At 49.0% G+C, this 25,401-nt stretch overlaps 12 protein-coding genes across 12 annotated transcripts; 5 read left to right on the top strand and 7 right to left on the bottom strand.

The window, feature by feature from the left end:
• Positions 1–79: 79 nt before the first annotated feature.
• On the bottom strand, positions 80–2,152 carry V1508DRAFT_415643 (uncharacterized protein). Its single transcript, XM_066940096.1, has 6 exons — positions 1,965–2,152; positions 1,565–1,913; positions 1,427–1,516; positions 1,028–1,370; positions 921–977; positions 80–866 (listed from the first exon to the last, which is right to left on the bottom strand). Exons 1-6 carry the CDS (start codon positions 2,107–2,109, stop codon positions 423–425), a joined length of 1,428 nt encoding a protein of 475 aa, XP_066796411.1. The 5' UTR covers positions 2,110–2,152; the 3' UTR covers positions 80–422.
• A 15-nt stretch (positions 2,153–2,167) lies between these two features.
• V1508DRAFT_369207 (uncharacterized protein) lies at positions 2,168–3,613 on the top strand. Its single transcript, XM_066937434.1, has 2 exons — positions 2,168–2,899; positions 2,946–3,613. The coding sequence occupies exons 1-2, from the start codon at positions 2,211–2,213 to the stop codon at positions 3,457–3,459; spliced, it is 1,203 nt and encodes a 400-aa protein (XP_066796410.1). The 5' UTR covers positions 2,168–2,210; the 3' UTR covers positions 3,460–3,613.
• Positions 3,549–7,171, bottom strand: V1508DRAFT_384982 (P-loop containing nucleoside triphosphate hydrolase protein). The gene is made up of 3 exons (XM_066937787.1): positions 5,399–7,171; positions 4,725–5,339; positions 3,549–4,677 (listed from the first exon to the last, which is right to left on the bottom strand). Exons 1-3 carry the CDS (start codon positions 7,058–7,060, stop codon positions 3,733–3,735), a joined length of 3,222 nt encoding a protein of 1,073 aa, XP_066796409.1. The 5' UTR covers positions 7,061–7,171; the 3' UTR covers positions 3,549–3,732.
• Positions 7,172–7,358: 187 nt separating this feature from the next.
• V1508DRAFT_384980 (uncharacterized protein) lies at positions 7,359–8,114 on the top strand. The gene is made up of 3 exons (XM_066937786.1): positions 7,359–7,417; positions 7,470–7,680; positions 7,731–8,114. The coding sequence occupies exons 1-3, from the start codon at positions 7,415–7,417 to the stop codon at positions 8,042–8,044; spliced, it is 528 nt and encodes a 175-aa protein (XP_066796408.1). The 5' UTR covers positions 7,359–7,414; the 3' UTR covers positions 8,045–8,114.
• An 8-nt stretch (positions 8,115–8,122) lies between these two features.
• Positions 8,123–9,048, bottom strand: V1508DRAFT_384978 (DNA-directed RNA polymerase). The gene is made up of 3 exons (XM_066937785.1): positions 8,881–9,048; positions 8,371–8,808; positions 8,123–8,323 (listed from the first exon to the last, which is right to left on the bottom strand). Exons 1-3 carry the CDS (start codon positions 8,910–8,912, stop codon positions 8,281–8,283), a joined length of 513 nt encoding a protein of 170 aa, XP_066796407.1. The 5' UTR covers positions 8,913–9,048; the 3' UTR covers positions 8,123–8,280.
• Positions 9,049–9,131: 83 nt separating this feature from the next.
• V1508DRAFT_85662 (uncharacterized protein) lies at positions 9,132–11,044 on the top strand. The gene is made up of 2 exons (XM_066943080.1): positions 9,132–9,340; positions 9,405–11,044. Exons 1-2 carry the CDS (start codon positions 9,223–9,225, stop codon positions 10,760–10,762), a joined length of 1,476 nt encoding a protein of 491 aa, XP_066796406.1. The 5' UTR covers positions 9,132–9,222; the 3' UTR covers positions 10,763–11,044.
• Positions 10,877–12,793, bottom strand: V1508DRAFT_415628 (uncharacterized protein). The gene has a single exon (XM_066940095.1). The coding sequence runs from the start codon at positions 12,669–12,671 to the stop codon at positions 11,118–11,120; it is 1,554 nt and encodes a 517-aa protein (XP_066796405.1). The 5' UTR covers positions 12,672–12,793; the 3' UTR covers positions 10,877–11,117.
• Positions 12,794–15,163: 2,370 nt separating this feature from the next.
• V1508DRAFT_396886 (MBOAT, membrane-bound O-acyltransferase family-domain-containing protein) lies at positions 15,164–17,018 on the top strand (the record flags this gene model as incomplete). Its single annotated transcript, XM_066938124.1, has 3 exons — positions 15,164–16,449; positions 16,505–16,734; positions 16,795–17,018. The coding sequence occupies 3 exons, from the start codon at positions 15,164–15,166 to the stop codon at positions 17,016–17,018; spliced, it is 1,740 nt and encodes a 579-aa protein (XP_066796404.1).
• A 30-nt stretch (positions 17,019–17,048) lies between these two features.
• On the bottom strand, positions 17,049–18,221 carry V1508DRAFT_415622 (ubiE/COQ5 methyltransferase family-domain-containing protein). Its single transcript, XM_066940094.1, has 2 exons — positions 17,949–18,221; positions 17,049–17,877 (listed from the first exon to the last, which is right to left on the bottom strand). Exons 1-2 carry the CDS (start codon positions 18,169–18,171, stop codon positions 17,150–17,152), a joined length of 951 nt encoding a protein of 316 aa, XP_066796403.1. The 5' UTR covers positions 18,172–18,221; the 3' UTR covers positions 17,049–17,149.
• Positions 18,222–18,355: 134 nt separating this feature from the next.
• V1508DRAFT_415618 (pyridoxal phosphate-dependent transferase) lies at positions 18,356–20,068 on the bottom strand. The gene is made up of 4 exons (XM_066940093.1): positions 19,804–20,068; positions 19,416–19,756; positions 18,924–19,365; positions 18,356–18,862 (listed from the first exon to the last, which is right to left on the bottom strand). The coding sequence occupies exons 1-4, from the start codon at positions 19,916–19,918 to the stop codon at positions 18,417–18,419; spliced, it is 1,344 nt and encodes a 447-aa protein (XP_066796402.1). The 5' UTR covers positions 19,919–20,068; the 3' UTR covers positions 18,356–18,416.
• Positions 20,069–20,915: 847 nt separating this feature from the next.
• V1508DRAFT_455257 (cation efflux family-domain-containing protein) lies at positions 20,916–22,606 on the top strand (the record flags this gene model as incomplete). The annotated part of the gene is made up of 2 exons (XM_066942609.1): positions 20,916–20,983; positions 21,116–22,606. The coding sequence occupies 2 exons, from the start codon at positions 20,916–20,918 to the stop codon at positions 22,299–22,301; spliced, it is 1,254 nt and encodes a 417-aa protein (XP_066796401.1). The 3' UTR covers positions 22,302–22,606.
• On the bottom strand, positions 22,483–25,301 carry V1508DRAFT_85553 (WD40-repeat-containing domain protein). Its single transcript, XM_066943079.1, has 3 exons — positions 24,641–25,301; positions 23,686–24,592; positions 22,483–23,637 (listed from the first exon to the last, which is right to left on the bottom strand). The coding sequence occupies exons 1-3, from the start codon at positions 25,178–25,180 to the stop codon at positions 22,664–22,666; spliced, it is 2,421 nt and encodes an 806-aa protein (XP_066796400.1). The 5' UTR covers positions 25,181–25,301; the 3' UTR covers positions 22,483–22,663.
• Positions 25,302–25,401: the final 100 nt, after the last annotated feature.

Raw genomic sequence — 25,401 nt, 5'->3', positions numbered from 1 at the left:
GCACGGGACTACATCCTTCTAATCTTTTTTACACTGCTACAAGATTGCTTGATAAACAAGCCAGGAATATCGCCATTTGCGGTAATAATACGCCATGAATGTCTTCTTACCCAGAGCATAAAACTTTCCAGGGATGAGGCATTGATCCGAATGGCGATTGAGTAGATTAGATGCAACGTAAAAGCACTGGAGTCAAAACCGTACGAATAATTGAATTGATTTGGATATGCAGACCCTAACCCGATGCCATTCGCGGTCAACTACTTCTTCTCTGTGTCAGCTCGTATAGAGCCGTCGACGCTATCAGCAGCTGCTTCATTCCTAGTCTATCATATATGCGTATAAACATTCGATCAGATTTACGCAGCATCAAAATCGACAACCGTTACGTTATAGCATAGATGTCTTCGACAACAGTTGCCTCACGACGACCACAACCACCCATGCCAAACCTTCTTAAATCTTAGCACACAATAGGCTGATACTCCCATAATCCCAAGTCCAATTCCAAAACATGCACCTCCGAACAATTTGCCTTGTCTAATACTTCTTTTGAGCGCAATGTGATATGGCACGCTGGAAAAACTGACCATATTGTACAGTGTTCTAATGCCGAGCCCGGGAAAATGTTTATATAGGAATTCTTCTGTATGCTTTCGAGCCAGGTACATTTTTGAAGTGACCGACGACCGCATCTCGACGTAGTTTGCCATCGCCAGATCTGAAATAGCGAAGAGATCTTGGCGTCTAACTAGAGTATACTTCTCAAGAGCGGAGGAGACAGTGTTGTTTGCTTTCATGTGCATAAACAGTTGTTGAACGTCTTCAAACCCACAATTCATGCCCTGACCATAGAATGGCACCATCTATCAGAGTTAGGCGCATGCTCAGAACAGAGTAGCTTAGGTCAGAATACATACAGCGTGAGCGGCGTCGCCGATTAAGACGCACCTGTCCAGATAATGATAGGGTGTGCACTGACGTAGTATTAGTAAGCACAGTTACAATAGAAATATCTCATGGGTACCTTAATAGACACAAGAGAGCCCTTAGGGTTGTTGAAAAACTGTTTGACGAGATATTTTTCGCCAATGAGAGGAATCACGTCAGGGAAATAAGTCCTGAAGAAGTCTAAGACATCTTGTGGATAAGTGATATCATCGAAATTACTTTGAGGCATAAACAATGTCCCAGTGAATGATTTGTCATCACCAATATTCGCCAAGCTCATCAGCATAAACGTTTTCCGAGGCCAAATATGAAGATGGTTTGGATCAAGAGGGTATTCCTCCTTCCCATCTTCAGTCACGTGAGGTGGTATGGAGATTTCGCACCATAATGCATCAATGTACTTCTGTTCAAAATCAACTCTTTGTCTAAGTCAGTAGAGGGCCAGAAGTGTCGTAAATGCGTCACGTAATCGTACCTGGCGACTCTCATCAATTGGTTCCTAACTGTTGAGTGGGCACCATCTGCACCAATCACTAAGTCTACGTTCACTTCAACTTCTCCATCCCTAAACGTCATTTTAATACTGCCGTATGAACCCATGCAAGTGACCTACTTTGTGATAAACTTGACCATCCTCGCGTCGAAGTCGCATTGTAGTAGTCGATGACCAAATTTCAATTCCACGTTCGGTCTCTCGTCTGCTTCGTCTAACAATGCCCAATTCAACCACCCTCTATCAACAGCATTAATATGCTGTCCATGTACGTCATAGGCCTGCGATTCCTGTCGTCCTTTTTTGTCGTGAATCATGCGGCCGTAAACCGGTACCACATTATTAGTAATCATGTGGGCTAATCTCGTGCTGGCTCCTTTCAGGCCTTCGATACCTCGGTGCGATAATGCAAGGTTAATTGATTTCCCAGGAGACGCTGTACTCCCCGGTGTCCTCTCTAGTCTTGGATCTGTAATTTCTTGTTAATTCGCTCTGTCGTAAGTGCGGATAAGATTCATACCATTACGTAGATCATATAGCGTTACATTCCACCCATCATTTGCAAAATATAATGCAGCTAGCGAACCAACTGGGCCCGCTCCCACAATAGCGACCGTCTTTGCATCTGACATACTTTTGTTAGATGTATATCGAAGCGAGCACATGCGAGGTTCCCAAATCGATGCTTGGCTCTGCTCGAAGTCGGTAGATAGTAATTGTTCGTGTACTTCCATAAACCCTATTCCGCACAGATCCATTACACCACATGTTACAGCTTAGCTATTTGTATATCCGACGACATATTTACGACCATTATTCGGCCCCGTCCATAGCAATGAGCTCGCAACAGACTCACTCACCAGATGATATTCCAACGAAAGACGATTCGCCGTTTGTACCACCTTTATACTTTACAATAATACAGGACACGACGACTGACGTCGCCGCCGAAATCGCCAGCGCCAATGCGACCTCCCAAACCCATAAGCTACCTCCACGCACGCGCACATATCATCCTCGAGTGCACTACCTCTTCAGTGATGACGCTGATAATCCAGAATGTCCGTCGCCGTTTGCAGCAGCTACCGGCTTCACCGGAATGGCCGGGAAGACTGGGAACGAACGAGCTATTATAGTAGACTTCGCGGCAGATGCCAAGACAGTATTGCGAGCGACGTCGCTCTCGCCCGACTGGCAAGTTACGAACGCAGAGACATCTTCTCTGGCGATGCGCAGTGACTCGACTGGCGGCGGTATTGATATTGGCAAAATGCTTACAATTGAGGGTATCGGCGCAGGCAATACCAACCACAAGCTTGTTGCAGCCATGACGCGACAATCAAGACAGGGCAGTAGTAGAAGCAGCAGTAGGAGTGGCAGCCGACAAGCAGATGAATCGCAAGCAGAGACTGAGCTAGCGGCTGCGTTAACATATGCGGATCTGTTCGCCCAAACGTGAGTCCAAGAATAATGCAGGGGAACAATGCTGATGGAAGGATAGGAACTTGAAATTAAAGCGTCTAATCGAGCAATCGCCTCCAGACGAGTATGCTAAGATGGTCGAAAAACTGAAGGCAGTGAGTCTCCGGTCATCGTCACAATACGAAGAAGACGCTCCATCTTCGAATAGTAATGGGTTATGCAACAATCAATACGAGGAAAGGGGCGATAATTCGTACGGCCTTCAGAGTACAATAATGCAGCAATCTGTTGTTGGTTCTGGACGGTCAACGTCTAGAATAGCGATGCCAGATTTGAAAGACGACGAAGAAAGGGCAACTTCCTTTACAGGGCCATCACCAACTCCTGAGCAGGCTACACCCACGGGAAACGAAGCATTGGATGACAACAAAGACCCTGATAATGAGCCTCAAAAAGCCGACGTTGTCTCCGAGACACTGACGGCAGTCGGAAAACCAGAGTTGCTTCCATCAACGAACGAATTACCAACGGAACAGCCCATGTCCTCCCCGGACGTGACAGATGAGTCATTCTCATCTCCATGGGTGAATTAAGGGCTGTATGTACCTTTCTTTTGGCATATAATGGGACTTTCATGGCGTTAAGGATTTACGGACTATTGCATATAAGTGGATACTGGTCTTTCAACTCTACAAATCAATGTATATTACTGTTAATTAACGTTTTAACGTACGCGTTACATAGCACAAACCATTAAAACCCCGGAAATATTCAGTGGTATTGTCCAATAACTAAACATTCTGAAGATTATATCCTAGTAATACATCAAACATTACTATACCGAATCTAACTGGCTACACCACTCATTACTTGTTTATTGAATGTATCACTTCTTCGCGGGCAACTGTTTTTGGTAAGTATTTCGGCACGTCGTATGTCTTGCCCTTCTTCGGAGTTTGGCCTGACGGCACATATTCGCTCAATTTTATGTTCAGGATTGCCTCTCTCAGTGCGATGAACTCCTTCAAGCTGGTATTACTGTGCACACCAGCGTCGCTCTTCGCTGTCTCCAGCAAAGTCTTGGCTTCGTCAGCGTAAACATGCAATCCCCGACCAGAGTCCTCGATATTCTTGTTGGCGCCAGCAAGGCCTTCGTGTAGTCCACTTTCGATGCTCTTGATTGCCGTACCATACGTGGTATGATGTGTCTCATTTTGCGCACGGGCACGAGTGACAAATTCATCGAGAGCTTGCATCTGAGTAGCGAGACTCTCCTTTTGTGAACTAACAATTTTGATAGCTTCCGAGTGAATAGACCTAGTGCTGTCCTGGAGCGCCTCACCCTGCTGCTCGGTCGCGCGGTAGGACTCAACGATAGTCTGCTTAATGCGTTCTTTATTCTGCATCATTGATCGCTGGAATTCTCCCTGGTTGTTCAACCAGCCCGAGACCCCTATGACGAACTCATGACCAGCGCTGTCGAGGTTCGCCTTTGAGGTTGCCATTTCTTTCTGAATACCTTGGATCCGCGTTTCCAAACGCTGGTTTTGCGCGTCGACCATGGTAGAGATAAGGCTGCTCATCTGGAAAATAATTGCTTGTCGCTCCTCGTCGATCTTCTTCTTCTCCTCCTCAACTGAGTCCGATAATGCTCTTGACCGCACTTCGATCTCGGTAGATGCAGTAGCAGCTGCGCTGACAAGCGCTGCATGCAACTTTTCGATTTCAGAATTCTGAGCGTTCATATGTCGCTGCATGTCTTCAAATAGACCTTTCAAGTCACGACCCAGCTGATTATATGATGTGGACGTCTAAATTTCTTAGCGCATGTCGTACCACATAGAAAATACAAACCTACATGAGTTTGGAAAACCTCAATCTGGTTCACGAGCTCCTGCGAAATCTTTTCAGTTGCGTTATTCAATCCGCTCAGCCCCTCCCCAACTTTCTCCTTAATATCCTCTCTCAGAACTTTGATATCTTCCAAGACCTGATTCATCTCTGTCTTCGAGTTGCCCATCAATTCTTTTAACGATCCCTCCTGCAGATCAAACTGTGCTAACCTACTTTCAATTAAATTGTATATGCCACCCAACTTCGACGATTCATTAACAAGCATCGTCCGTAATCGTTCTGAAGCAGCATCGAAGTACTTGTTCTGTGACGTTGCGTATGCTGTGGCTCTTTTCACAAACTGCTGACTAGCGTCAGAAACTGTCTTCTGAGATTGTTCGAAAATCGAGCGGTTTGCTCCATCAACTACTGCATTGCGTTCAATTGTACTGTTGAGGTTATTGACATCTGAATATGCTTGCTGGACTGAGAATATCAGGTTCTCCGCTGTCCGACTGAGTTCCTGTTCAGTAGCTGCATATGCAAGACGCAGTTTCGTCTCTTCATTTAGACTATGCCTGGTAGTCATTAAATCTCTCTGAGTTAGATCGAGTGAAGTCTGAGTATCGGCTAGCTCGTTCTATATGCCAAATCAGTCTTTCCGGTCGGAGAGCAAACAAGGTATGAACGGCGACATACCGATGTAAATTCCAACTCCCTTTTGGTTTCCAACATGGACTTCATACTGAACTCGTATTGCTCCCGAGCCGCCTTGAGCTGCGTCTCCATGACTTCAATTTTTCGTTTCTGCTCCTCGACTTGGATCCTTCGACTCTCACTCTCGGCTGTGATATCCTGATACGACTCTGCGGTAATGTACACACCGTTCCTTTGTCGGGAAGCTGACAAATCAGCCTTCAACCGCTCAATTTCTAGAATATACTCCTTAATCAGTGTCTTCTTTGACATAACCTGATTCAACTGCGGCTTGTTGCGGATATTCTTTGCGCGACTGGCATAATCCAACGTACTAATCGTTTCCTCCAAATTCATTTTTGCCGGACTTATTGTCGCAATGATGCAGGTCTTAGTGCGACCGCCGAGCGAGTCCTGCAGCAGTCGAGTAAGCTTGGACTCTCTGTAAGGAATATGTGAAGACCTGTCGACCAAAGCGTTGATAACTCTTCCTAGTGTCAGTAAGCTCTGGTTAATCATTCCAGCCTCACGGGCGCGTTTGTTCTCTGCCCCTGATCGACTGATGTTCTCGGATCCGGCCAAGTCGACCAGGTTAAGTTTGCCAATGCGAAGGTACTCCTCTCCCTCGCTTGAAATCTCCTTGACATGAATCGTGATTGTGAAGACAGTATGTGATCTAGACGAAAGGTCATTGCATTTTGTAGCCGCAACTTGTCGCTTATGTGAACCATCCTGCAGAATCTTAAGACCCTCGCCGGGATCCTTGATGAACGATTCCTCCATACCTTGGATAATTATACCCTTTTTGTTCGTATCCTCATAAATCTTAACCTTGCGATCATCATCCTTCGAAATCAAGTCGCGCAGTTCCTCGTTATATAGCTCAATGAAAGAGCACTTGACCGAATACTCGGACTGCTCAACCTCCAACGCCTGAAACAGTCTGTACAAAGCACGAGGGATGATACCCGCATCATTCGCAAACGTGCCATAATTGTCGGACACATCGCCGGACATGGTATAGGTTTTACCGGTACCCGTCTGTCCGTACGCGAACACAGTACAATTATACCCGGCCAGTGCCTCTTCAAGGATCGGCGCGACTACCTCCTCGTACATCATTGCCTGATCAGCTTCAGGCCCAAACACACGGTCAAAAGCGTACGTTTTATTGCTGAGTGCTAGTGGGCCTGTTTGCACGGTGATATCTTTCTGGCCAGTAGCTGAAATCACAACGCCGCTAGATTCCTTGATCTCGCGCTCATTCCGACCACGGCAGCGAACCACAACATGAATATTCGTCTCTTTGTTAGCGGCGAAGCCAGGGTTATCCGTGCGTGTCGACGTCCGAGCTGAGTCCCCGCGATTTGACGAGCGCGACGACGGCCGAGACGAATTATTTGCTACCGAAATCTGTGGCGGACCGGCGAGAGATTGGTCTTTGCGATTCAAGGGATGCTGATTCTCGTTGCTCCGTCGTGATTTTGAGAGGGCAGAGGATCCAAAAGCCGGGGACGGCGCTCGGGATACGGACGGGTTTACTTCCGACGCGCGATTGAGTCTGGCTGATGAGGTTGAGGAGAGAGGGATCGTGGATGGTGGGCGCATACTGTTTGACCGCTTAGTTGGGACAGACAACAGCGACCCCGATTGTTTTGTCGACATTATATTTTAAAATATCTGTGGGGCCAAAAATCAAAACTTCATGTGTTCCGTATAGTAGACCGGGAATATCGGCGTGGGTTGGCGATGATGAAAAGAGGGTTTAGATGGTAGTGAACAGGCGTTGAGCTTATCGCGAACCAGAGAGAGAACTGTTTACAGTGCGAGCCGCGCATAAACAGCGTCTGTTGGCACGACAACTAACTGGTTGTGTGTCTGCAATAAGCCCTAATCAGCTACGCACCGTGCTACTTAATGTCGTATCTCCGACGTTAGCGATATGCATGCACGATTTATTAACGTTGTACTCATCGCCTTTGCACTGATCTCGCCCCCCAATTTCGAGCAACATATGAAATGGTATTGTAGTGGTTTGTTGTCGCTCTACGGATATTTACTGATAAGGTTACAGGTGTCTTCAGCAAAGCCACGAATAAAGTACGAAGCGGACGAGCGGTCACAGGCAGACAGCCGCTCTACGACAACTCGCGTTCTGTCCGGTGCATTCACTCAAATAAGCCAGTCGCAGATCAGCCAAATCAAAGAATCATTTACAATGCTGGATAACGACCGAGACAGCATTATAAGCTCCGCGGATTTAGAGCAAATGCTGACGTCTCTCGGTATGTCTGTTTGAAAGAGTGCGTGGGTCCGAGAACTGACTACATGGCAGGACAATACCCCAGTTCACAGGCAATTAGCGATATGATGGCACGTATGCCCTCGCCTTTACAGTTCCCGTCATACCTGACCGCTATGTCATCGATTCTGTGTCAATTCTCCAGCAAAGAAGAGTTGATGAACGCGTTTAGTGCATTCGATGACGACGACAGCGGGCAAGCCGACATTCAGGAATTACGAGATGCGCTTATTGAGGCCGGTGTTAGCGCAGAGGATATTGACAAATGCTTCAAGCCTTACGTTAAATTCAGTTTGGGAAAAGAGCGACTGCTATATCGGGATCTGGTGGAGACTTTGATTGTTTAGGACTTTTGGCGTTGTAATGTATTTTTGGTGATAATATGACTACCGTTGCTAATAGACGGCTTGTTGGTGCTTATATCGCATGTGGCTAAACAAACTCTATTTTGAGACTTAGAAACACAATACCTAGAACAAGCATCCTGGCCCATGCCGAACATGTTCAACAAATATCGAAAACCCATTTTGTAATAAACTAAACCTAAAAGAAACGCCTGTAGCTGAAATCAACTACGATAATATTAGTTCTCCACGATAAGCTCGTCGCTAGCCCAGTCCTCGTAACTATTATTCGTTAGCATGTTCTCGGTTAGAATCTACGAATAACGTACCTGCCATCTGGCAAATACCGCCTAACTATCAACGGAATTTTCTTCTGCGCAAGCTCTTTCATCGCGATCTGCAGCGGGTCTGTCTCACCCTCAAGATCGACCAACACGGGCGCGTTCATACTAATCTGTAGAGCCCTTGTCCCTAGTATCCTCGCGCGCTCATATTTCGTCATGTACGGCGTTGTCGTCCTCTGCTCCTTCGGAATCGCGAGCTCTTTCTGGGTTTTCTTCCGCGCAGCCTGGCTTTGCTGGTTAACGGCGATGATGTTGGCACCGTCCATCTCGTCGTCTTGGTCCTCGTGCTTGAGGTTCACATGCGTCCCGTTTGCTCGGTTCGCGACTTCGTCATTTTCGTTGCCACCTTCTTCTTCTTGATCGCTGAACTGCGCTTGCTCCTCCTCGAACTCGTCATACGCATTCTCGAATCCATCATTGAAGCTATACATCAAACAAGTTAGAATTTATTTATCAAATCTGGAGTCCTAATCATCTCGTGCAAACAATACATACGCATCGCCATCATCGTCACCAAAATCAGACATCTTTATTTCTCCTTCGAAATTAAATATCCAATATAACTATCAAAAAGGTGGATTCTTGGAAGCCACAAAGGTCAAAATATGAACAAAGTAAAGAAGTTGATCTACAACAGAATCTACTCAAAAAAATCTTTGATAGTCTTTGATCCGTGCGGCTCGTGCGTTACCCGTAACTCTCAGGTTTACTCCCAAATAAATTGGCCCTTCGACCCAAATTTTTTTCACAGGCAACTACTACAACATTCGCTGCGCACCACTGCCCACAATTCAGGGAAGCAAGACGACGACCTAAAAGAAGGAAGACAAGATCGAAATGCCGGGTGTTTTGATTCCGCGGTCGCCGCTGCAATATACGGTGTCGCTGGGGCAGCCCTGTGCATCGCCGGCAGCGACTACGAAGCAGTCCTCGTCACCGCCATTCTCGTTTCTCTGTATGTCCAGCCGAATTGCAACAAATATATAATATTGTGATATTACGATGCTAATTGGCCACAGCAAGCACATTCGACTTTGACTACGCCTTTGGTGATGAGCCAGACTCGCAATTTTCACCAATCACACCCGTCCTCTCGCGGCCGATGCCTGATCCCGAACTCGGGGCGTCGCCCACGAAGCTCGCTAGACTTGATACTACGGCTGACGTTTCGGGTGCACGCCACAAACGAGCCCGTCCGAAATGCTACCACTGTGAGTACCCAAACTGCGGGAAGTCCTTCACCCGTCCGTGTCGCCTTGAAGAACATGTGCGGTCTCATACGGGCGTACGTCCATTCGCGTGCACATATGTCGGCTGCGAAAAGACGTTCTTGCGCGACTCGCACCTGAAAGCCCATGAGAGCAGTCATCGGGAGGAAAAACGGTATCAATGCTCCGACTGTGGACACGGTTTCAACACGAACCAACACCTTAAACGACACCAACTCACGCATGAGAAACAAATGCCGTATGTATGTGCGGGATACCCGCCTTGTGTGGCCGCGTTTCACAAGCAGAGTCAGTTGCGGAAACATGTTGCTGATGTGCATACACACACGAAGCCTTTTGTGTGTCGGGTGGAGGGGTGTGGCCGATCATTTGGGCAGAATTCGAGGTTGAAAGCGCATGAAGCCCGAGACCACGCTAGTCAGCCGCGGTATCTTTGTGAGCACGCTTTGATTTCGGCGAGCGGTGAACCGGGTGAGCAATGCCAGATGCGATTCCAGACGTGGTCGGCGTTACAAAAGCATATCAAGACGAATCACAAAGCCGTGTGCCCCGTCTGCGGGACCGTGTTTGCCAAGCTAGGTGTGTTGAGACAACATATGCGTGTGCACGAGGAAACTCTCGAGGAACGCCGAAAGTTCATTTGCGAGTATTGCGATAGGGGATTTACGCGCAAGCATGCCTTAGTAGTGCACACCTCGACCGTGCACGAGGGACGGCGACCGTTTGTATGTGAAGAGGAGGGATGTGACAAGGCGTTTGGTCATAAACGGTTATTGAAGGAGCATATCGCCAAGGGGCACTCTGGAGACAGTAACGACGCCAATTCCGAAGCAAGCAAGAGGGTAGATATGATGGACACGTCGACATACATAGACATGTTCTTCCCGTCCCGGACGCCACTTATATCCCAATCTGATGTAATTGACAGATTAGCAGGCACGGGGTATGAAGCCAGTGGCAGACATATTCCGTGTACATTTCCTGGATGCCAGTTCAGGTTCGCGAGGGAGTACGACCTCTCGAGACATTTGGCTGGCTACCACAATTTCCTGAACCCGGACGCTGGTCTCGAAACTGATCCGGACCTCGGACTTGTGGGCCCGGTGGATGATAATTTGGACGTTTTAGACCCCAGCCTCTTGATCTAATCCATGTGCTGGTCTCACTGGAATTGAGTTTGCAAATTCAGTTTCAATCTGAGCATTTGCATAATTGGTTAAGGGTTGTTGTTGCATCAAGGGGATATATCGCGAATAAAAGTACAGTTTATATGATTGTTCAAATGCCTTTTGCCACTGCATATCATACAAATAAAAAAGTACGGGAAGTCAATGTATATGCAAAATATCCATCCCAACCAAAAGAACGTTACCGATACCAACCTATCTCAACAATCCTATACCACAGCAATTCAATAAATTGCACAGTCCAATCATATCAAGTCATTCATGTAAAGAACCCAAGCGTACTCAAAAACTCCTCATTATCTATATATGTATTCGTCTAAACAAGTATTCGCTCCCTAATAACGAACTGGTCGCCCTTCGCCATGAGCAACTTGTCGCCCCAGGACCCGTCCGCAGGGAGTGTGTATAAACACCTGATCGCGTACCGCAACTTCGAGTTGGCCGACGAGTTGGGGACAGGCGGCGCCCATTTTGAGTCTGCATCTTCGTTGAGGTTATCATCGTCGTCGTAGGTTGTGAAGCTCCATGGGACAGATCCGCGACGCGGACGTGTGCTCAGGAGGCTGTTGCCTGAAAAGGCGGAGGAGTGGGAAGGCAATTCTCGGACCTGGTCGTCGCCAGAATCCTCGGCATTGGCGGGCCCCATGGCTGTCGTGTCGCGCCGCGGTCGCGATTCGCCCGCAGCTGGATTGTGTCGATAGTAGAGTTCGTCCTCATCGTCCTCATCCTCATCGTGGGCATGTGCATCGGGCTCGTGCGTCTGGACTTCGACTTCGTCAGCGGCATCGACACCTTCACTCGTCGCCTGTTCCGGGGTCGGAGATGACGCAGGCTCGGACTCGATTGGCGCGGACTCACTCGCCAGCTCCGCACGACGTCGCATGACCGATCTACTCGACGGGTGTCGCGCGGACGGCAGAATTCTGCGGCGACGACGGGATGGAATCGATCTGTAGCGTGGAATCGTGCGCTCGTCTAGAGGTAGTGCGAGATCACACGCAACCTGCATGGCGCTGGTCCATTCGATGCATTCGCGGGCGTCGTTACAGAGCATGAGGAACTGTTCGCCCTCTGCGCGCACGCGGATGACATTTTGCTTCTTTTTGTAGTCAGTAGCCAGGCCGATCTGTGCGTACTGGAGGGTGTACGAGCGGATGAGATTTGCAGGGCAGACGACGGATTCATCCATGCCGAGTATGCTGGCAGGGGAGGGTGAACATGCCGAACTCATTAAGGATGTCGGCGTTGGCGACAGAGATGCTGAAGATGAGGACGCGGAATTTGCAGAAGACGTGGGTGACAATGTGAACGGGTCGATGGTGTCGCAGTTGATGCTATTTGGCAGAGACGCAGCAAACAGCTGGTACTCGGACGCCGGCGCAGAGAACGAAGCTGATCGCCAAGGCAGCACGGCAGCCACTCGGGATGCTGCTGCCGAGACCTGCGGGATAGGAAGTAGAGAGACAGGATGGAGAGTCGCCGGCGCTCTGTAGATGTTGAGCTGGGTGTTGTTAAGGACGACTATGACGGTCTGCCAGGACCGGCTGGGCGCGGGCTCGAGAGGAGAGATCAGTTCCGGCTTGCGAGAGAGCACGGCGGCACGCATCAGCGTCGACGAGTACGGCGGCAGTAGTTCGCAGCCTTCCTCCTCGCGCGGCACGATTGGGAAACGCGACGGCGGAAGACTATCAGGTGCCACATACTCGGGCGGGCCACGATTAGCGATTGGTTTAGACTGCGTTCGATAGAAAGGCGTCACGCCTACGTATTCTGGCTGCGAAGGGAGCGGACTTCGAGCCGAGCGGCTGCTGGACAGAGACAGAGCAGGGTCGGAGTGCGACCGCGAGCGGAAGCCTCGCAGGAATGGCATTATAGTTGTAGTGGCAATGACAGTAGATGCATACAAAACCAAAGAAGAGGACGAGGGCTGGACTTGTGGTGGATGGTGGTGAGTGCTTTAAGTATATAGGAGGAAGCCCCCGCCCCCCCCGCTTCACCCTTACTGGCTCAACACAGGCAGTGGAGCAATATGAAAGATAACACGCTGACCCGCGAATAGCCGACCTTCAATCACACACCTGACCCGAATCACACTATCACGTTAATCCATGCGTCACTGATCTACTTAGTTTTGTTTGTTATTCTTTTCGGTGGTTGACGATTATTATTCCGCACATCCGTCTACATAGACCAGAACGCAGACAAAAGGAATACACGCAGCAGTCAGGCGAGCGGCTGCACGTTGCAGACATCTTGTCCCGATCCGTAGCTGACCCAGACCAAGCGGGTAATGCGGCTATTGATAAGTTCAGCTCGAGTGATATTGATACTAATAAGCAGTACTCAAAAAATGCGACTGCTTGTCAGATATTACAATGCAATGTTAGATTATCTTGGTCTACGCGGGCCTGCTTCTCGTTCGGCGAGGCGAGGCGAAATCGCATTCAATATATCGTCGACAGGAGACTGAGCACGATCAGCTAGGCGGCCACAAATCGTCGCTGTAAAATACCACCAACGATATACCTCTCATATACACATCCCTATGACAAAACTCTTCCGTATATAATATGTACTAGCATACAACAGAAGATGCAGATCACATTCAACACAAAAGGCCAGCCGCCGAGCCGGGTCCGATGTAGAATTATAGCACGTTGGCGCGGCTGCACCGGTGTGTATGGTGCTGCGCGATTATGCCCTATATCAAATAGCAGGAATGCATTTCGCAGGTCGATCAAATTATATAACCGAATCAGGACTAGTGTTGAAGGCGTCTCCAGCTTTTCTGCTCGGCCACTGCTCTGCCTGTGATGATGTCACCGGCAATGGGAAGGACCTGGTTCTTCTACTGGACGCGGCTTCACTCAATGGACAGCCTCGCGGACGGCGAACAGAACTGAGAATTGTAACGAAAGCTCCCGTGAATTGCTCGAGCTATTGATTCACGCTGATGCTCGCCGTCGATGCTCATTGCCGTTAGTCAGCAGAACATACGTAAACCTCAGCTCTGCGGACTGGTCAAATTCTAAAGCGTCTCGAAGCTCGTCTTGCTCTGCCGGTCGACGCCGAATAATAGCTGTGAAATACGGTTTCGCAGTCGGGTCTGTAATGTGCCCCGTGTGGGCCACAGACCACTTGTTCGTTCCTTGTTCCGGGACATGGCGAGAATCAGCCAGCCACCGCCCGGTCCATCCGACTGCTACCGACTACTCTGGACGAATCATAGCTGGCCCAGCATGAGACTCCCACCGACTCGCCCCGGACTACCCGGTAGTTTATCTTTGGCCTAGTCCTATTGTACAGTTTTAGAATGGCTGTTTATGCCAAAACCTGGACTTGCCCACGTTCCTACGGTAGATCCACCACCAAATTCATACCAGTAATGGTCCATACATTTTGCCATTCGGTAACACCGATATCATCAAACACATCAGCGTCTCCGGTTAAGTAGTATTCGTCAGAAATAGCAGGGAGCCGCCATTTCAATCGCCAACGTTACCTACAGCTGTGCATCGTTGTTTACAGATATGTTCCCCTTCAATTTCGACCACAGGAATGCCTAATTGCTCCGCACATATCTAGAGCTCTCGTCTTGGCTAACGAATGCGCGGTGTACTACTATCTATAATTGCGAAATATATACGAAGTAACATTTCTAGTTTTGTATTCCATTAGCCGTCAAGATGCCTCGCATCCGTGGTCGCCGTATTCGCCCGCAAGAGACCAGTATAACCCCATCCCGTCTCCGGCTCTAATAAAGTCCACGTTCAATTCATCCCTCATCCCGACCCTCACATTCCCAGACAACGTGACAATCCACGCGCGTGTATTACTATCCATGGCATTCGCGGGATCTCGGAGGAATTCAACCGGATTACCAACTCTCGCCGATGTCATCTATTCGGCATAGACGGGACCGATCCAACCCACGCGGTCTTCTAGACTCTCGATTACCCTGTTGTCGACAGATTGCCACAGAGTGAAGTTCTACTGATTTGCATTAGCAACAATAAAATATAAGAACCTAAAAACTATTAAATTACCGTCGGAAACCATTTAATCTGCGAAACCACATTAAATCCACTTTTTATTTGCAGTAGACTGAACTAGCTTTAAGTCTGAGCGGCTAGTTTCTAAAAGCCGGGTAACAGGGACGCAGCAGTAAGGTTACCCTTGGTCCCTCGGGGTCCCTTCGTAATATGACGTTATGACCTTACCAGTCATCATCGATTTATAATCTCCGACAGATCTTCCGCTGTTCTCCAGAATCTTGACAAATACAGTAGTATAAAATAATTCCTTTGTGCCGCAGATTGCATGACGGTAAGTACCGTTTGTAAGGCTAGCGGTAAGATCAACATGGCGGACCGATCGAATCGGGCTAGGGAAGCCACCACCGGCGCAGCCATCTTTGCGGAACCAGACAACTTGAGGATATACCGCGAATTGCACCCGACGTATAACGACCGGCATCTTATGGCCGAGTTGGCAGATTCCGCGAGCTCGCCCCCGTCGTCCGGCTCGACTACCCCAGATCAGAGCGACCGCGACGGGTCGCCGAACGGGTCGTCGTCGGACACGTCCCTCGAAGTCCACACTTTCGCGCATAAGGAGTTCAAGGAGATAGGTACAGTCGCTGTCAAAAAGATCGAGCACGACATCGCGAGCGGGCGCGAAACGGTCGTCACTAAGCTATTCCAGCCGATCGCAAAGACGACAAAACGTCGGCCGCGGTTCAAGGATGTCAAGTTCAAGCCAAACACAACGATCTTGGAAGCCGAAGCCAGTCGCACGTCCGTCTTCGCCGGGTTTTATACAGTCTTCTGGCTTGGCGCATTTATACTGTTTGCAAAGACTGTGCTGGAAAATTATAGAAATTCGGGCTACTTCCTCGACACACATATTGTCAGCATTTTATGGCGCGATCTGCCAAAGGTTGCTATCACTGATCTCGTGCTGTTTTTACTCACGTTCGCCAACGTCGCCCTGCAACAGGCTGTCGTGAAGAAGAAACTCTCGTGGGACTCGACGGGCTGGGTGATCCAGTCGTGCTACGAGGTTGCGTTTATTGGGTTGGCCCTGTGGTGGCCAATGTACAACGACTATCCTTGGATCGGGCGCGTGTTTTTGTGTTTGCATAGCTTGGTGCTCTTGATGAAGCAGCATTCCTACTCTTTTTTTTGTGGGTACTTGTCGGTCGTCAAACGGGACCTGGCACTGTATGAGTCCATTTTCGCAGGAGTGCGAAATGAGGAAGGTCGCATGACGCCCAGTGCGTTCCAGACAGACCAGGAAGAACAGGAAGAACGCCTGCTCGACGAGATCGCAATGTGTCAAACCGAACTCAAATCGTCATTGCCAATGAGCAAGGTCGTGTACCCCAACAATGTCACATTCTTTAACTTCTTCGACTACATGATGCTCCCCACACTCGTCTACGAGCTCGAGTATCCGCGCACAGAGTCCATCCGATGGGACTACGTATTTGAAAAGACCGCCGCCATCTTTGGCGTGTTTTTCTTAATGATCATTATTGCTGAACAATACTTTTACCCGATCGTCATGCATGCGCTGAGTCTCCGGTCACTTCCATTTTTGGAGAAAGTGAAGGAGTACCCATTTCTCTTCTTCGAACTCCTATTCCCGTACGTTTCCTCATAACTTTAGGTACTACATGTTGAATGATGCTAATCAGCCAAGGTTCCTGCTAATGTACTTACTGACGTGGTACATCATCTGGGATGCCATTCTGAACGAGATCGCCGAATTGACGCATTTCGCAGACAGGTACTTCTATGGTGCCTGGTGGAATTCTGTGCAATGGGACCAGTTCGCGCGCGAGTGGAACGTCCCCGTGCATCTTTTCTTGCTCAGACACGTCTACCACGGCAGCATCTCGGCATTCCAAGTCTCCAAAGGTGCCGCCACTGGTATGTCCTCTCGTCTTGCTTATTTTATTATCCGGACTTTTGGTACTCACACTGTCATAGTAATAACATTCCTCCTTTCATCCGTAATCCATGAACTCGTCATGTTCGTGATCTTCAAAAAGCTGAGGGGATACCTCCTCGTGTTGCAGATGTGCCAATTGCCCCTTGTACAGCTTTCCAAGACAAAGTTTCTAAGAGGCAACAAGGTTTTTGGGAATATCATGTTCTGGATTGGAATATATACAGGGCCGTCCATGATGTGCATGCTGTATTTGACGTTTTGATTGCATTTTAATCCAATAGTGCGGTTATAGCTTTGCTGGATGGGTTATATTTATTATTGCTGCATAAAAAATGATAAACCATACAATAATATATACCATACCTATGCAATATATTTACAAATCACGACAAATCAAACTTTGACACCAGTATGAATAGCAGCAACGCCAAACGTCAAATCCTCATATCCATCACCCGAAATCTCAAACCCGGCATCCTTGATCATTCCAGCAAACTCCTTCTGTGACGGGAATCGCGCGATGCTCTCGACGAGGTATTGATACGAGTCCCTATCCGCGGCGACAAGCTGTCCCATGAGTGGAATAATATTGAACGAGTACTGCTGGTATATCATGTCCAAAATCCCGACGTTCACTTTGCTGAATTCTAAACAAGCGAACACACCGCCTGGCTTTAGGATTCTGTGCGCGGCGCGAAGGGCAGCGGGAATGTTGGTAAAATTCCGGATGCCGAACGCGACGGTGTACAAATCCTGCGAATTGTCGGGCACCGCGTCCAGAAACTCCGCGTTCTGGACCTTAAACTCGATGCGCGAGCCGTCCGCGTATCGCGTCGTCAAACTCCGTTTATGCCCTTCCTTCAACATATCGTCGTTTATATCCACGACTAAAACTTTGCTCTGGTGATCGTTGTGGATGTCGGATGCCCAATCGAGCATCCGAAAAGCAATGTCCCCCGTCCCGCCAGCCACGTCGAGGATCGAGAGGGGTTCGCCGCCGGGACGACGGCCAGGGTCGAGTTTGGCGACAAAGTGGTCTTTCCAGAGACGGTGGACGCCGAAGGACATGACATCGTTCATGACGTCGTATGACTTTGCTACGGACGAGAAAACCTCCCGGACTATCTTGGTCAGTATTCGTGATCCCAACAATCGCTAGCGTTCCGAACGTATGATCATAGTCCACACATACCTAGTTCCTCCTTTTCGTACTCAGGAACATCTTTGAATCCGAAATGCGTAGTTTTGCTTGTCGCTTCTGTGCCCTGATCTTTCCCTACTTTCGACTCCGCGTTTGAGTTGCCGAGCGGCGCTGAACCGGACAGATATCTCACATTGAAAACTCTCCGATGTACGACCTGACGTAGGCGCAGGAAGTGAGACGGCCGCAGTGCTTGCCTTGGTAGAAAAGCCATCGTGCGGTGTGAATGTTAATGGTGCCTTGGGCTGCGAACGAATGTGTGCGAGTTGTCAAGTTCGCTGCGCCGCGCGACTGCGATGGGCAAATCTTCGGATAGAGCTATTATGAGTATTTTCACATAGGCTCCACGTCACAGTGCTCAACACAAAAAACCGCCTACGACACTATCTATAAAGTACTACGCTACGACTGGTACGACGTCGTGAAATGCGATCAATTGCGCCATGTATCGAAATCTAACTAAACTAGTCCACGCTCAACGTTCCGCCTCGCAAGAACGAGATCAACAGCCTTCCTCAGCTCATCAACAAAATCCCACACATCCTCAAACGAGTTATACAAAGGTATTGGCGCAACCCGAAGCACATCTGGCCTGCGCTCATCGCACGTCACGCCGTTGTCCTGCAAGACCTTATTAACCTCATCCATCACCCCGGACTCGAAGGCCAAACTCAACTGTGCACCTCGCTGCTCCGGATCCGACGGGGTTAAAATCGAAAATGGCCTGTCTGGAAAACGGGAGAGGAGGAGGGTCTCGAGGTAACCTGTCAATGCGACGGATTTCGCGCGGAGTGCTTTCATGGTGTACTTCCCAAACACAGTAAGACTACCCAGCAACGCGATAGTGTCCAGAACAGAAGGATTCGACAGTTGGAACCCAGCGGCGCCAGGCTGTAGTTTCATCTCTATCCGTATAATTAGCGGCGATTTCGTACATCAACCGTGAACCGTGAACCGGATACATACGATTATCCATTGTAAACCGACTTCTAACTTCATGCGCCCACCATCCCGTAAGTCGTGGCCGTTTACTCTGATTCTCATGCACGAACAAGCCAGCGATTCCGCCAGGCCCGGCATTTAAATACTTGTACGTACACCAGGCGGCAAAGTCCACGTCCCAGTCGTGTAGACGTAACTCCAGATTCCCTGCCGCATGAGCTAAATCCCAACCGACAATTATTCCCAGTGATTTGGCATATGCAGTAATTTTCTGGATTTCAAACGCCTGGCCAGTGTAGTATTGGACGCCAGGAAGCAGGAGAAGAGTGGTAGTTGACGCGTGTTCTTTGATCACAGATATGATGTAGTCCGTTGGCAGGACCTTCGAGTTTGCTGGGGGGGTAATAGTCACAAGAGCTTCATCGACAGAGAGATCGTGCATTTGAATTTGAGACTCTACGGCGTACTGAATCATTGTCAGCACAACTTCCTGCATGGCGATATATACACACTCACATGATCTGACGGGAACGCCTTGTGTTCGATAATAACCTTATACCGCTCCTTGACAGGTTTATAAAACGCCGCCATCAATATGTGCAAGTTCATCGTAAGCGTACCCATAACCGCGACTTCTTCCTTCTTCGCGCCGACAATGGCCGCCATCGTGGACGTCACTGTTTCATCGATCGTCACCCACGGGCGGGAATTCGGATGTCGAAAGTGTCCGTACACGCCATTTTTGGCCCACACATTTAATTCCTCGTCAATCAGTTGTCGGGTTAGTTTAGGTTGTAAGCCGAGTGAGTTACCGCAGAGATATACACTTGGAGCGTCCGGGCTCGCTATCTTCTCGTCTAAAGTCGTTAACATTTGACCAACCGTGCAAAAGGTACAGACGCACTCTGAGTTATTTCCGCTCTGCTTGGAATGTAGAATTCATGTCGCGCAGACGCAATTGGATCTTCGCTGTCGAATTTGATGGCGTCTGCGAGGCCGAGAGGAATTTCTGCAGCCATTCTTGGTCTTAACCGCAACTATGTTCTTTCGTAACGCTTGTCGAATTGGATCTCGACAAGCCTCTCCGTTCAAACCTCAACGAGAGGGCTCAATAGCAGGGCGCGGTCGATATGTACTTCGTTGCTTCGAGTCATTGATTTCAAAATCGGTTCCCGGCGAGGTTCCTAACCGAAAGGGTCTAGGGCAATAATGCACAACCGTCACGATGCGCGCGTACAGCTCATCATCTTATCCGGCCACAGACGAGAGCAATTTTCCTTTCTTTTGTTGACCACGCACGTATCCTGCTGCAATTGTCACGTACTCAGGACTTTTAGTTCACGAATAATTGACTCGTCGGTTGTAGCCAGGATGAATAAGCGGTATTTATATCGTTTGGTTTATTCTTGAGTAGGGATTTGATGCAAGAGGAAGGGGTTTTTGCTGGGCGCCTGGTGAGGACGAAGGATACTTCGGTTGAGTTACTGGGAATCAGTTCGACCGACATATATATATATATATAGTTGAATTTTTTTTTGTTTGAATAAATTTATTCTATGATACGGCTACTCGGCGGCGATCTGCACATCGATATAGACTCGTGCGTTGGATTTAAATTTGTAGTTCGCGTTACCGTCGGTGTAATTTCACGCTGTATATGGACTGGCACGCACGGGTTTCTGTAGCTGAGATATATCGAAGTCAATGAGTGGATTTCCGCCGGATCGATTCACTCGACTGTCCCATCTCGCATTGGCAAACATTGTTATACTTTCCAGGGTACACGACTCGGATTCGGATTGGGAAGGGAAATCACCCCACTGACACGAGCCCGCGCAAGTGTCTTCGTTATCGAGTCAAGGCTGCTGGATTGCGACTCACTCTCAGATCACTCTCAGTTCCGGATCAGTGTAACTCGTCAACTTCGCGTCCGCAGTGGTCTGCTCCGGCGATTCCAGCTTGCAGCTGCTCCAACCATTGACTAACTACAATCAATACTACCAGAACGAACGAAACATGCTTCGGCATACCCAGTCCTGTGGTCTGCTGTTATATCGTCCTACTACGCGCCTGCTCTCATCAAAGTCACGGCAATCTCAGGCGCGATGGGCATTCACTCATGTGGCAGCGCTGTCGAAAACTGCCCACGGCGATGACGGCAACCGAAATAACCTCTCACGACAACTCCATTCATCCCGCTCCCCACTCAACACAAGCACTGACAAACACGACCAAGTCCACAGCCATGATCGCGACAGTGAGCACGGCCATTCACACACCACTCCCGAGCACTCACACAGCCACTCAATATTCCACTCCCATTCTCACACTCACGACAGCTCTCTTCTCCTGTCAGAAGATGTCACCGATCCGGGAGTTCGAATTACACGAATAGGCCTCTGGGTCAATCTCGGGATGGCTGTTGTCAAAGGGATCGGTGGATACATCTTCAACTCGAAGGCGCTCATGGCCGATGCCGCGCATGCTCTATCCGACCTGCTATCCGACTTTCTCACGCTAGGAACCGTATCGGTCGCTCTCAAACGACCGACGTCCGCATTTCCTAACGGATTCGGCAAAGTCGAGGCCCTGGGATCTTTAGGCGTATCCGCAATGCTCATGGTCGCCGGCCTCGGCATCGGAGTCAACGCGGCAGAGAGCATGTATTCGCACATCTTCACTGCTGACGAGATCATGGCGGCCGTGCAGACCGCCGAACACGCACACGAGGGCATTCTACACTCCCTACTCGGCCACTCGCACTCACATGGCGCGCACGACCAGCCGGATCTGAACGCGGCATGGTTGGCAGGTGGTAGTATTTTGATAAAAGAATGGCTGTTTCAAGCAACCATGAAGATCGCAAAAGACAAGAAATCGACGGTATTGGCGGCCAACGCGTGGCACCATCGCGTCGATTGCTTGACCTCTATTGTCGCACTCGTGGCCATCACGGGAAGTCATTTCTTGCATCTGGATTGGCTGGATCCGGCCGGCGGATTACTTGTGTCCACGGTCATCCTCCAGGCGGGATACGCGTCGGGAAAGCAAGCCGTGCTAGAGATCGTCGATCATAGCATGCCGGAAGATATTCTCGACCAAGCGCGTGCTGCCGTTGCTAATGTCACCATGCAGGACAATCCGCTTTGTCATGTCGAAATCTTGGAGGTGCGCGGCGTAAAGTCTGGACCAGTAATGTCGGTCGAAGTCGATCTGCGGGTATCGCCGAAGGACGGAAATGTCGTAACTCTCGAGGACGCGAACAAGATTTCAAAACTAGTCAAGCACGCGGTCGCGAAAGACGTTAAAGGTGTTCGGGCAGTCAGCATTCGAACATTCGACGAACATGAAACCGACACCGGCCGATGGATCGAAAGGAACGAACAGAATGAACTAAGGTAAATGAAATAGAACTGCAAATTAGACATTTAAAAATATGAGGTATACAGATGGTTAGAGGAGGTTACTGTGTTGAAGTCAGGCGGAGTAGTTGTGTCATTACGTCATGGAGTGCATCCCATGTATAAACATCTATTGGCTCTGGCATTCACATTGATTGTCGTTCTATAAAATACTCATCTCAATCACGTGTAGTATGTGTTTGGTGCTTCGTTGCACGCATATCTGACACTATCCATTAGACAAACTAGACGTCCTTTATTTCACGTAACCAAAACCACCGCAACTTAAATAATACATGTCACAAGAAGAAATCAATAAATTATACAATTATCTATACAATAGTCGTGCTAGTCCAGCCAAATCTATGACGTTCCCATAAACGCGCCACCTGCCAAGCATAAATTCCTTCTGGTAAACTTTATCTTATAAACCGGCGTCTTCTTCGTCATAAACGCTGCCATCTGATCCCCCGTCGCGACAACCGGCGCTGGACGACCGATCATCGACGCTCTTTGTTTTTGTGACCCAGCCGAAACGCCTTGAGCTGTCCCAGTCGCAGTCGTCACGACGCCATTTGGTATCGCGCTGGAAACCTTGTCAGCATCGGCAGCACCTGACGACGCAGTTGAACCGGAGACCGCTGCAGTAATCCCTCCGACAATACCATCCGCGCTCGCCGGTATCGTACTTCCACCCTTCACATTCCACACTCGTACACTACAATCCGCGCCTGCACTAACTAACACAGTGCCCTCTCGGCTAAATGACAGCGAATAGACTGATGTATTTCTATCGTGCCCGCGCATGGTCTTAATCTGCTTGCCTGTTCCTAAATCCCAAAGAATAATAGACCCATCGTCAGCTCCAGACGCTAGAGTCCGACCATCAGGCGATACACAGATTGACGACACCGGCGCGTGATGCGACAACATCACACGAACGGGCGTTCCTTTCGCGACATCCCACATCCGGCAGGATTTGTCACTCGATCCAGTCAGCACGTATGTAGAGTTCGGATGGAATGTTACACAGTCGACATCACTAACATGACCCGCAAATATTCTAAGCGGATAGATGTGGTCGCATGACCAAAGTCGAGCTGTCTGATCATGCGATGCTGTAGCGAAATAATGGCCATTTGGACTGAAAGTAACATCCCACACCGGGTGGTTATGGCCCTTGTAAGACACAAGAGCTGTGTACGTATCCATAGACCAAAGTCTCGCAGACTTGTCGTCCGAACAGGTAAGCAGATACCGATTATCGGGACTAAATGAAGCACCGTAGACCGGACCGGCATGGCCAACTAGTCGCTTGCTAGGAGATGGCGTTGAACCTACAGTCATTAACTCGGCAATTTATCGCATTGGCAAAGAAACTATACCTTTGACCACACTTTGTAGCTTCTCGCCCTTAAGACTCCAGACCTTCACATAGCTATCTGCAAAACCGCCCGCGACCAATGTCGAATCCTCAGAAAATTCCAAGCAATTTAAGCCGTCATATGTGTTGTGAAATGTATACATGCAAACACTTGGTAATGACGCTTGAATTGGACCAATCTTTAGCCTACTTCTAGCATCTTTGACAGCGGCAATCTCAGCTTCCACGTCCGCGCCGTTGAATGGCGGCAGTGGCAGTATATCCCGTACTGGAGCGTCTGCTTCTGGTTCCTGTTTGTGCAACTCTTGAAATTCTTGCATAAGTGTTTTGGATCCTGGGACAACTCCCAGCTCACTGTGTTCTTGTTGTGATCTGCTATCCTCCTCTTTAAGTCGTAGTTCGACCTCCCTGATCATCCGCTCGTCCATGGGGAATTTCCCAAGCCTAATCGTCTGCTGGTTAAATCTGGTCTCCCGTCCAGTGATGTGTCCGGGTATACCCTCATCATCACCAAGTGTCTGATTTCTAGCATCATTTCGATCAGGCCGTGATGGTATTACGTTCGTCTCAATATACTGGTTGATCAATCTAATTGTCACCGGCCCGCCATTACGTTCGTTCTCGTCTAAGAAATGTAGAAGAAGGTCAAACGTAGTTCGTGAAATATTGAGCCTGTACTTGTTTTGCCTGTAAAGCTTCGCTGTTTCATTTTCCTGTAGGTGTTCGGGGAGTGTAAGACCAGACAGTAGCTGCAGATCGTGACCGTGCAGGATTGAATGGTCGCCTGAATATGTGTCGAAGAAGTTCCGAGCGAGACTTGTATCAGGAGGTGGCTTTGTGTCGGGCTTTTGGATAAGGTAGAAGAATGTATGGACAAATATTGGGAAGAGGAGCTTGCGAAGTTCGGGCTGCTGTTGTTAGCGGTGCCAGTCAAACGTCCACAGATACTGGCATACCTTGAATAAGTCAAGAGAGGTCTCAATCCAATCACGGAGAGACACATACGCACGGATGTAAAGCTGTGGATCATCTGTGGTACTCTTTAATAAAGTACCTTGACTTGTCTTCGTATCATTGTTTGCCGATGGTGGCGACGGAGTACCACCCATCGCGTTCGAACTTTCCATTCTCAGCATCTGTTCTGTCTTTGAGTAACCCTTCTTTAAAAGATATTCCAGCACAATGCGATTGAGATCAGCCTGAGTATAAGTCGACTGAGTGTTTGAAGGTGTACCTCCAATGTTTCCAGGTGTTGTAGGGGTTACAGTGCCCGATCCAACTGTGCCTCCGGCTCCAGCGGAAGCTGTCGATGCGCCACCGGTCCCAACATGTGGTCCTCCTGGAGTTGTCGGTGTCGATGGATACGATTGTGCATTGGGTGGTCGTGGGATACCTGGCGCATGAGGGATTCCCGATGCGGAGGAGCTGCCTCCTGTACCCGCGGCTGATGACGGCGTCTGCGTAGGGCCGGGCGTCAAAGGTGGCTTTGGCGGCATCCTGGACGGCTTGGATCAGCCAACTACCGAACAGTGATTGCGAATTGCGGGGTATGGGCCTTAAATGTAGTATTACCGTAAGTTGTGATGTGCAAGTTTGGTGAAGGTGTTTGGATTTTGATGAGAACTCAGTTTTCAGGAATGCGAATTTTTGAGTCTGGGGAAAATTGGTTTTTCTCGTTAAAAAGACCCTTGGATGGCGCGGCGTCGGGTGCACGTGG

Source organism: Lipomyces doorenjongii (assembly GCF_038497915.1).
Source record: "Lipomyces doorenjongii strain NRRL Y-27504 unplaced genomic scaffold V1508scaffold_18, whole genome shotgun sequence".
NCBI classification, from domain to species: Eukaryota; Fungi; Ascomycota; class Lipomycetes; order Lipomycetales; family Lipomycetaceae; genus Lipomyces; species Lipomyces doorenjongii.
Note: the sequence above shows the minus strand (reverse complement) of the source record. Positions and strands in the feature narration are given on the sequence as shown.

Excerpts from the sequence above, each read along its gene's own strand:
- V1508DRAFT_415643 (XM_066940096.1), bottom strand. The coding sequence starts at position 2,109 with ATGTGCTCGCTTCGATATACATCTAACAAAAGTATGTCAGATGCAAAG. Across the intron at positions 1,371-1,426 it reads CAATTGATGAGAGTCGCCAG|AGTTGATTTTGAACAGAAGT; the intron begins GTACGATTACGT and ends ACTTAGACAAAG. Across the intron at positions 978-1,027 it reads GCTCTCTTGTGTCTATTAAG|TGCACACCCTATCATTATCT; the intron begins GTACCCATGAGA and ends ATACTACGTCAG.
- V1508DRAFT_369207 (XM_066937434.1), top strand. The coding sequence starts at position 2,211 with ATGTTACAGCTTAGCTATTTGTATATCCGACGACATATTTACGACCAT. Across the intron at positions 2,900-2,945 it reads GCGGATCTGTTCGCCCAAAC|GAACTTGAAATTAAAGCGTC; the intron begins GTGAGTCCAAGA and ends ATGGAAGGATAG.
- V1508DRAFT_384982 (XM_066937787.1), bottom strand. The coding sequence starts at position 7,060 with ATGTCGACAAAACAATCGGGGTCGCTGTTGTCTGTCCCAACTAAGCGG. Across the intron at positions 5,340-5,398 it reads GGGAGTTGGAATTTACATCG|AACGAGCTAGCCGATACTCA; the intron begins GTATGTCGCCGT and ends TTTGGCATATAG. Across the intron at positions 4,678-4,724 it reads TTGAGGTTTTCCAAACTCAT|ACGTCCACATCATATAATCA; the intron begins GTAGGTTTGTAT and ends TAAGAAATTTAG.
- V1508DRAFT_384980 (XM_066937786.1), top strand. Across the intron at positions 7,681-7,730 it reads GCAAATGCTGACGTCTCTCG|GACAATACCCCAGTTCACAG; the intron begins GTATGTCTGTTT and ends ACTACATGGCAG.
- V1508DRAFT_384978 (XM_066937785.1), bottom strand. The coding sequence starts at position 8,912 with ATGTCTGATTTTGGTGACGATGATGGCGATGC. Across the intron at positions 8,809-8,880 it reads GGTGACGATGATGGCGATGC|CTTCAATGATGGATTCGAGA; the intron begins GTATGTATTGTT and ends TTTGATGTATAG. Across the intron at positions 8,324-8,370 it reads CGGTATTTGCCAGATGGCAG|TTACGAGGACTGGGCTAGCG; the intron begins GTACGTTATTCG and ends AACGAATAATAG.
- V1508DRAFT_85662 (XM_066943080.1), top strand. The coding sequence starts at position 9,223 with ATGCCGGGTGTTTTGATTCCGCGGTCGCCGCTGCAATATACGGTGTCG. Across the intron at positions 9,341-9,404 it reads ACCGCCATTCTCGTTTCTCT|CAAGCACATTCGACTTTGAC; the intron begins GTATGTCCAGCC and ends AATTGGCCACAG.
- V1508DRAFT_415628 (XM_066940095.1), bottom strand. The coding sequence starts at position 12,671 with ATGCCATTCCTGCGAGGCTTCCGCTCGCGGTCGCACTCCGACCCTGCT.
- V1508DRAFT_415622 (XM_066940094.1), bottom strand. The coding sequence starts at position 18,171 with ATGGCTTTTCTACCAAGGCAAGCACTGCGGCCGTCTCACTTCCTGCGC. Across the intron at positions 17,878-17,948 it reads GTACGAAAAGGAGGAACTAG|TCCGGGAGGTTTTCTCGTCC; the intron begins GTATGTGTGGAC and ends TGACCAAGATAG.
- V1508DRAFT_415618 (XM_066940093.1), bottom strand. The coding sequence starts at position 19,918 with ATGGCTGCAGAAATTCCTCTCGGCCTCGCAGACGCCATCAAATTCGAC. Across the intron at positions 19,366-19,415 it reads AGGCGTTCCCGTCAGATCAT|TACGCCGTAGAGTCTCAAAT; the intron begins GTGAGTGTGTAT and ends ACAATGATTCAG. Across the intron at positions 18,863-18,923 it reads TCGGTTTACAATGGATAATC|AGATGAAACTACAGCCTGGC; the intron begins GTATGTATCCGG and ends TTATACGGATAG.
- V1508DRAFT_85553 (XM_066943079.1), bottom strand. The coding sequence starts at position 25,180 with ATGCCGCCAAAGCCACCTTTGACGCCCGGCCCTACGCAGACGCCGTCA. Across the intron at positions 24,593-24,640 it reads CCTCTCTTGACTTATTCAAG|CCCGAACTTCGCAAGCTCCT; the intron begins GTATGCCAGTAT and ends TAACAACAGCAG. Across the intron at positions 23,638-23,685 it reads GCTACAAAGTGTGGTCAAAG|GTTCAACGCCATCTCCTAGC; the intron begins GTATAGTTTCTT and ends TAATGACTGTAG.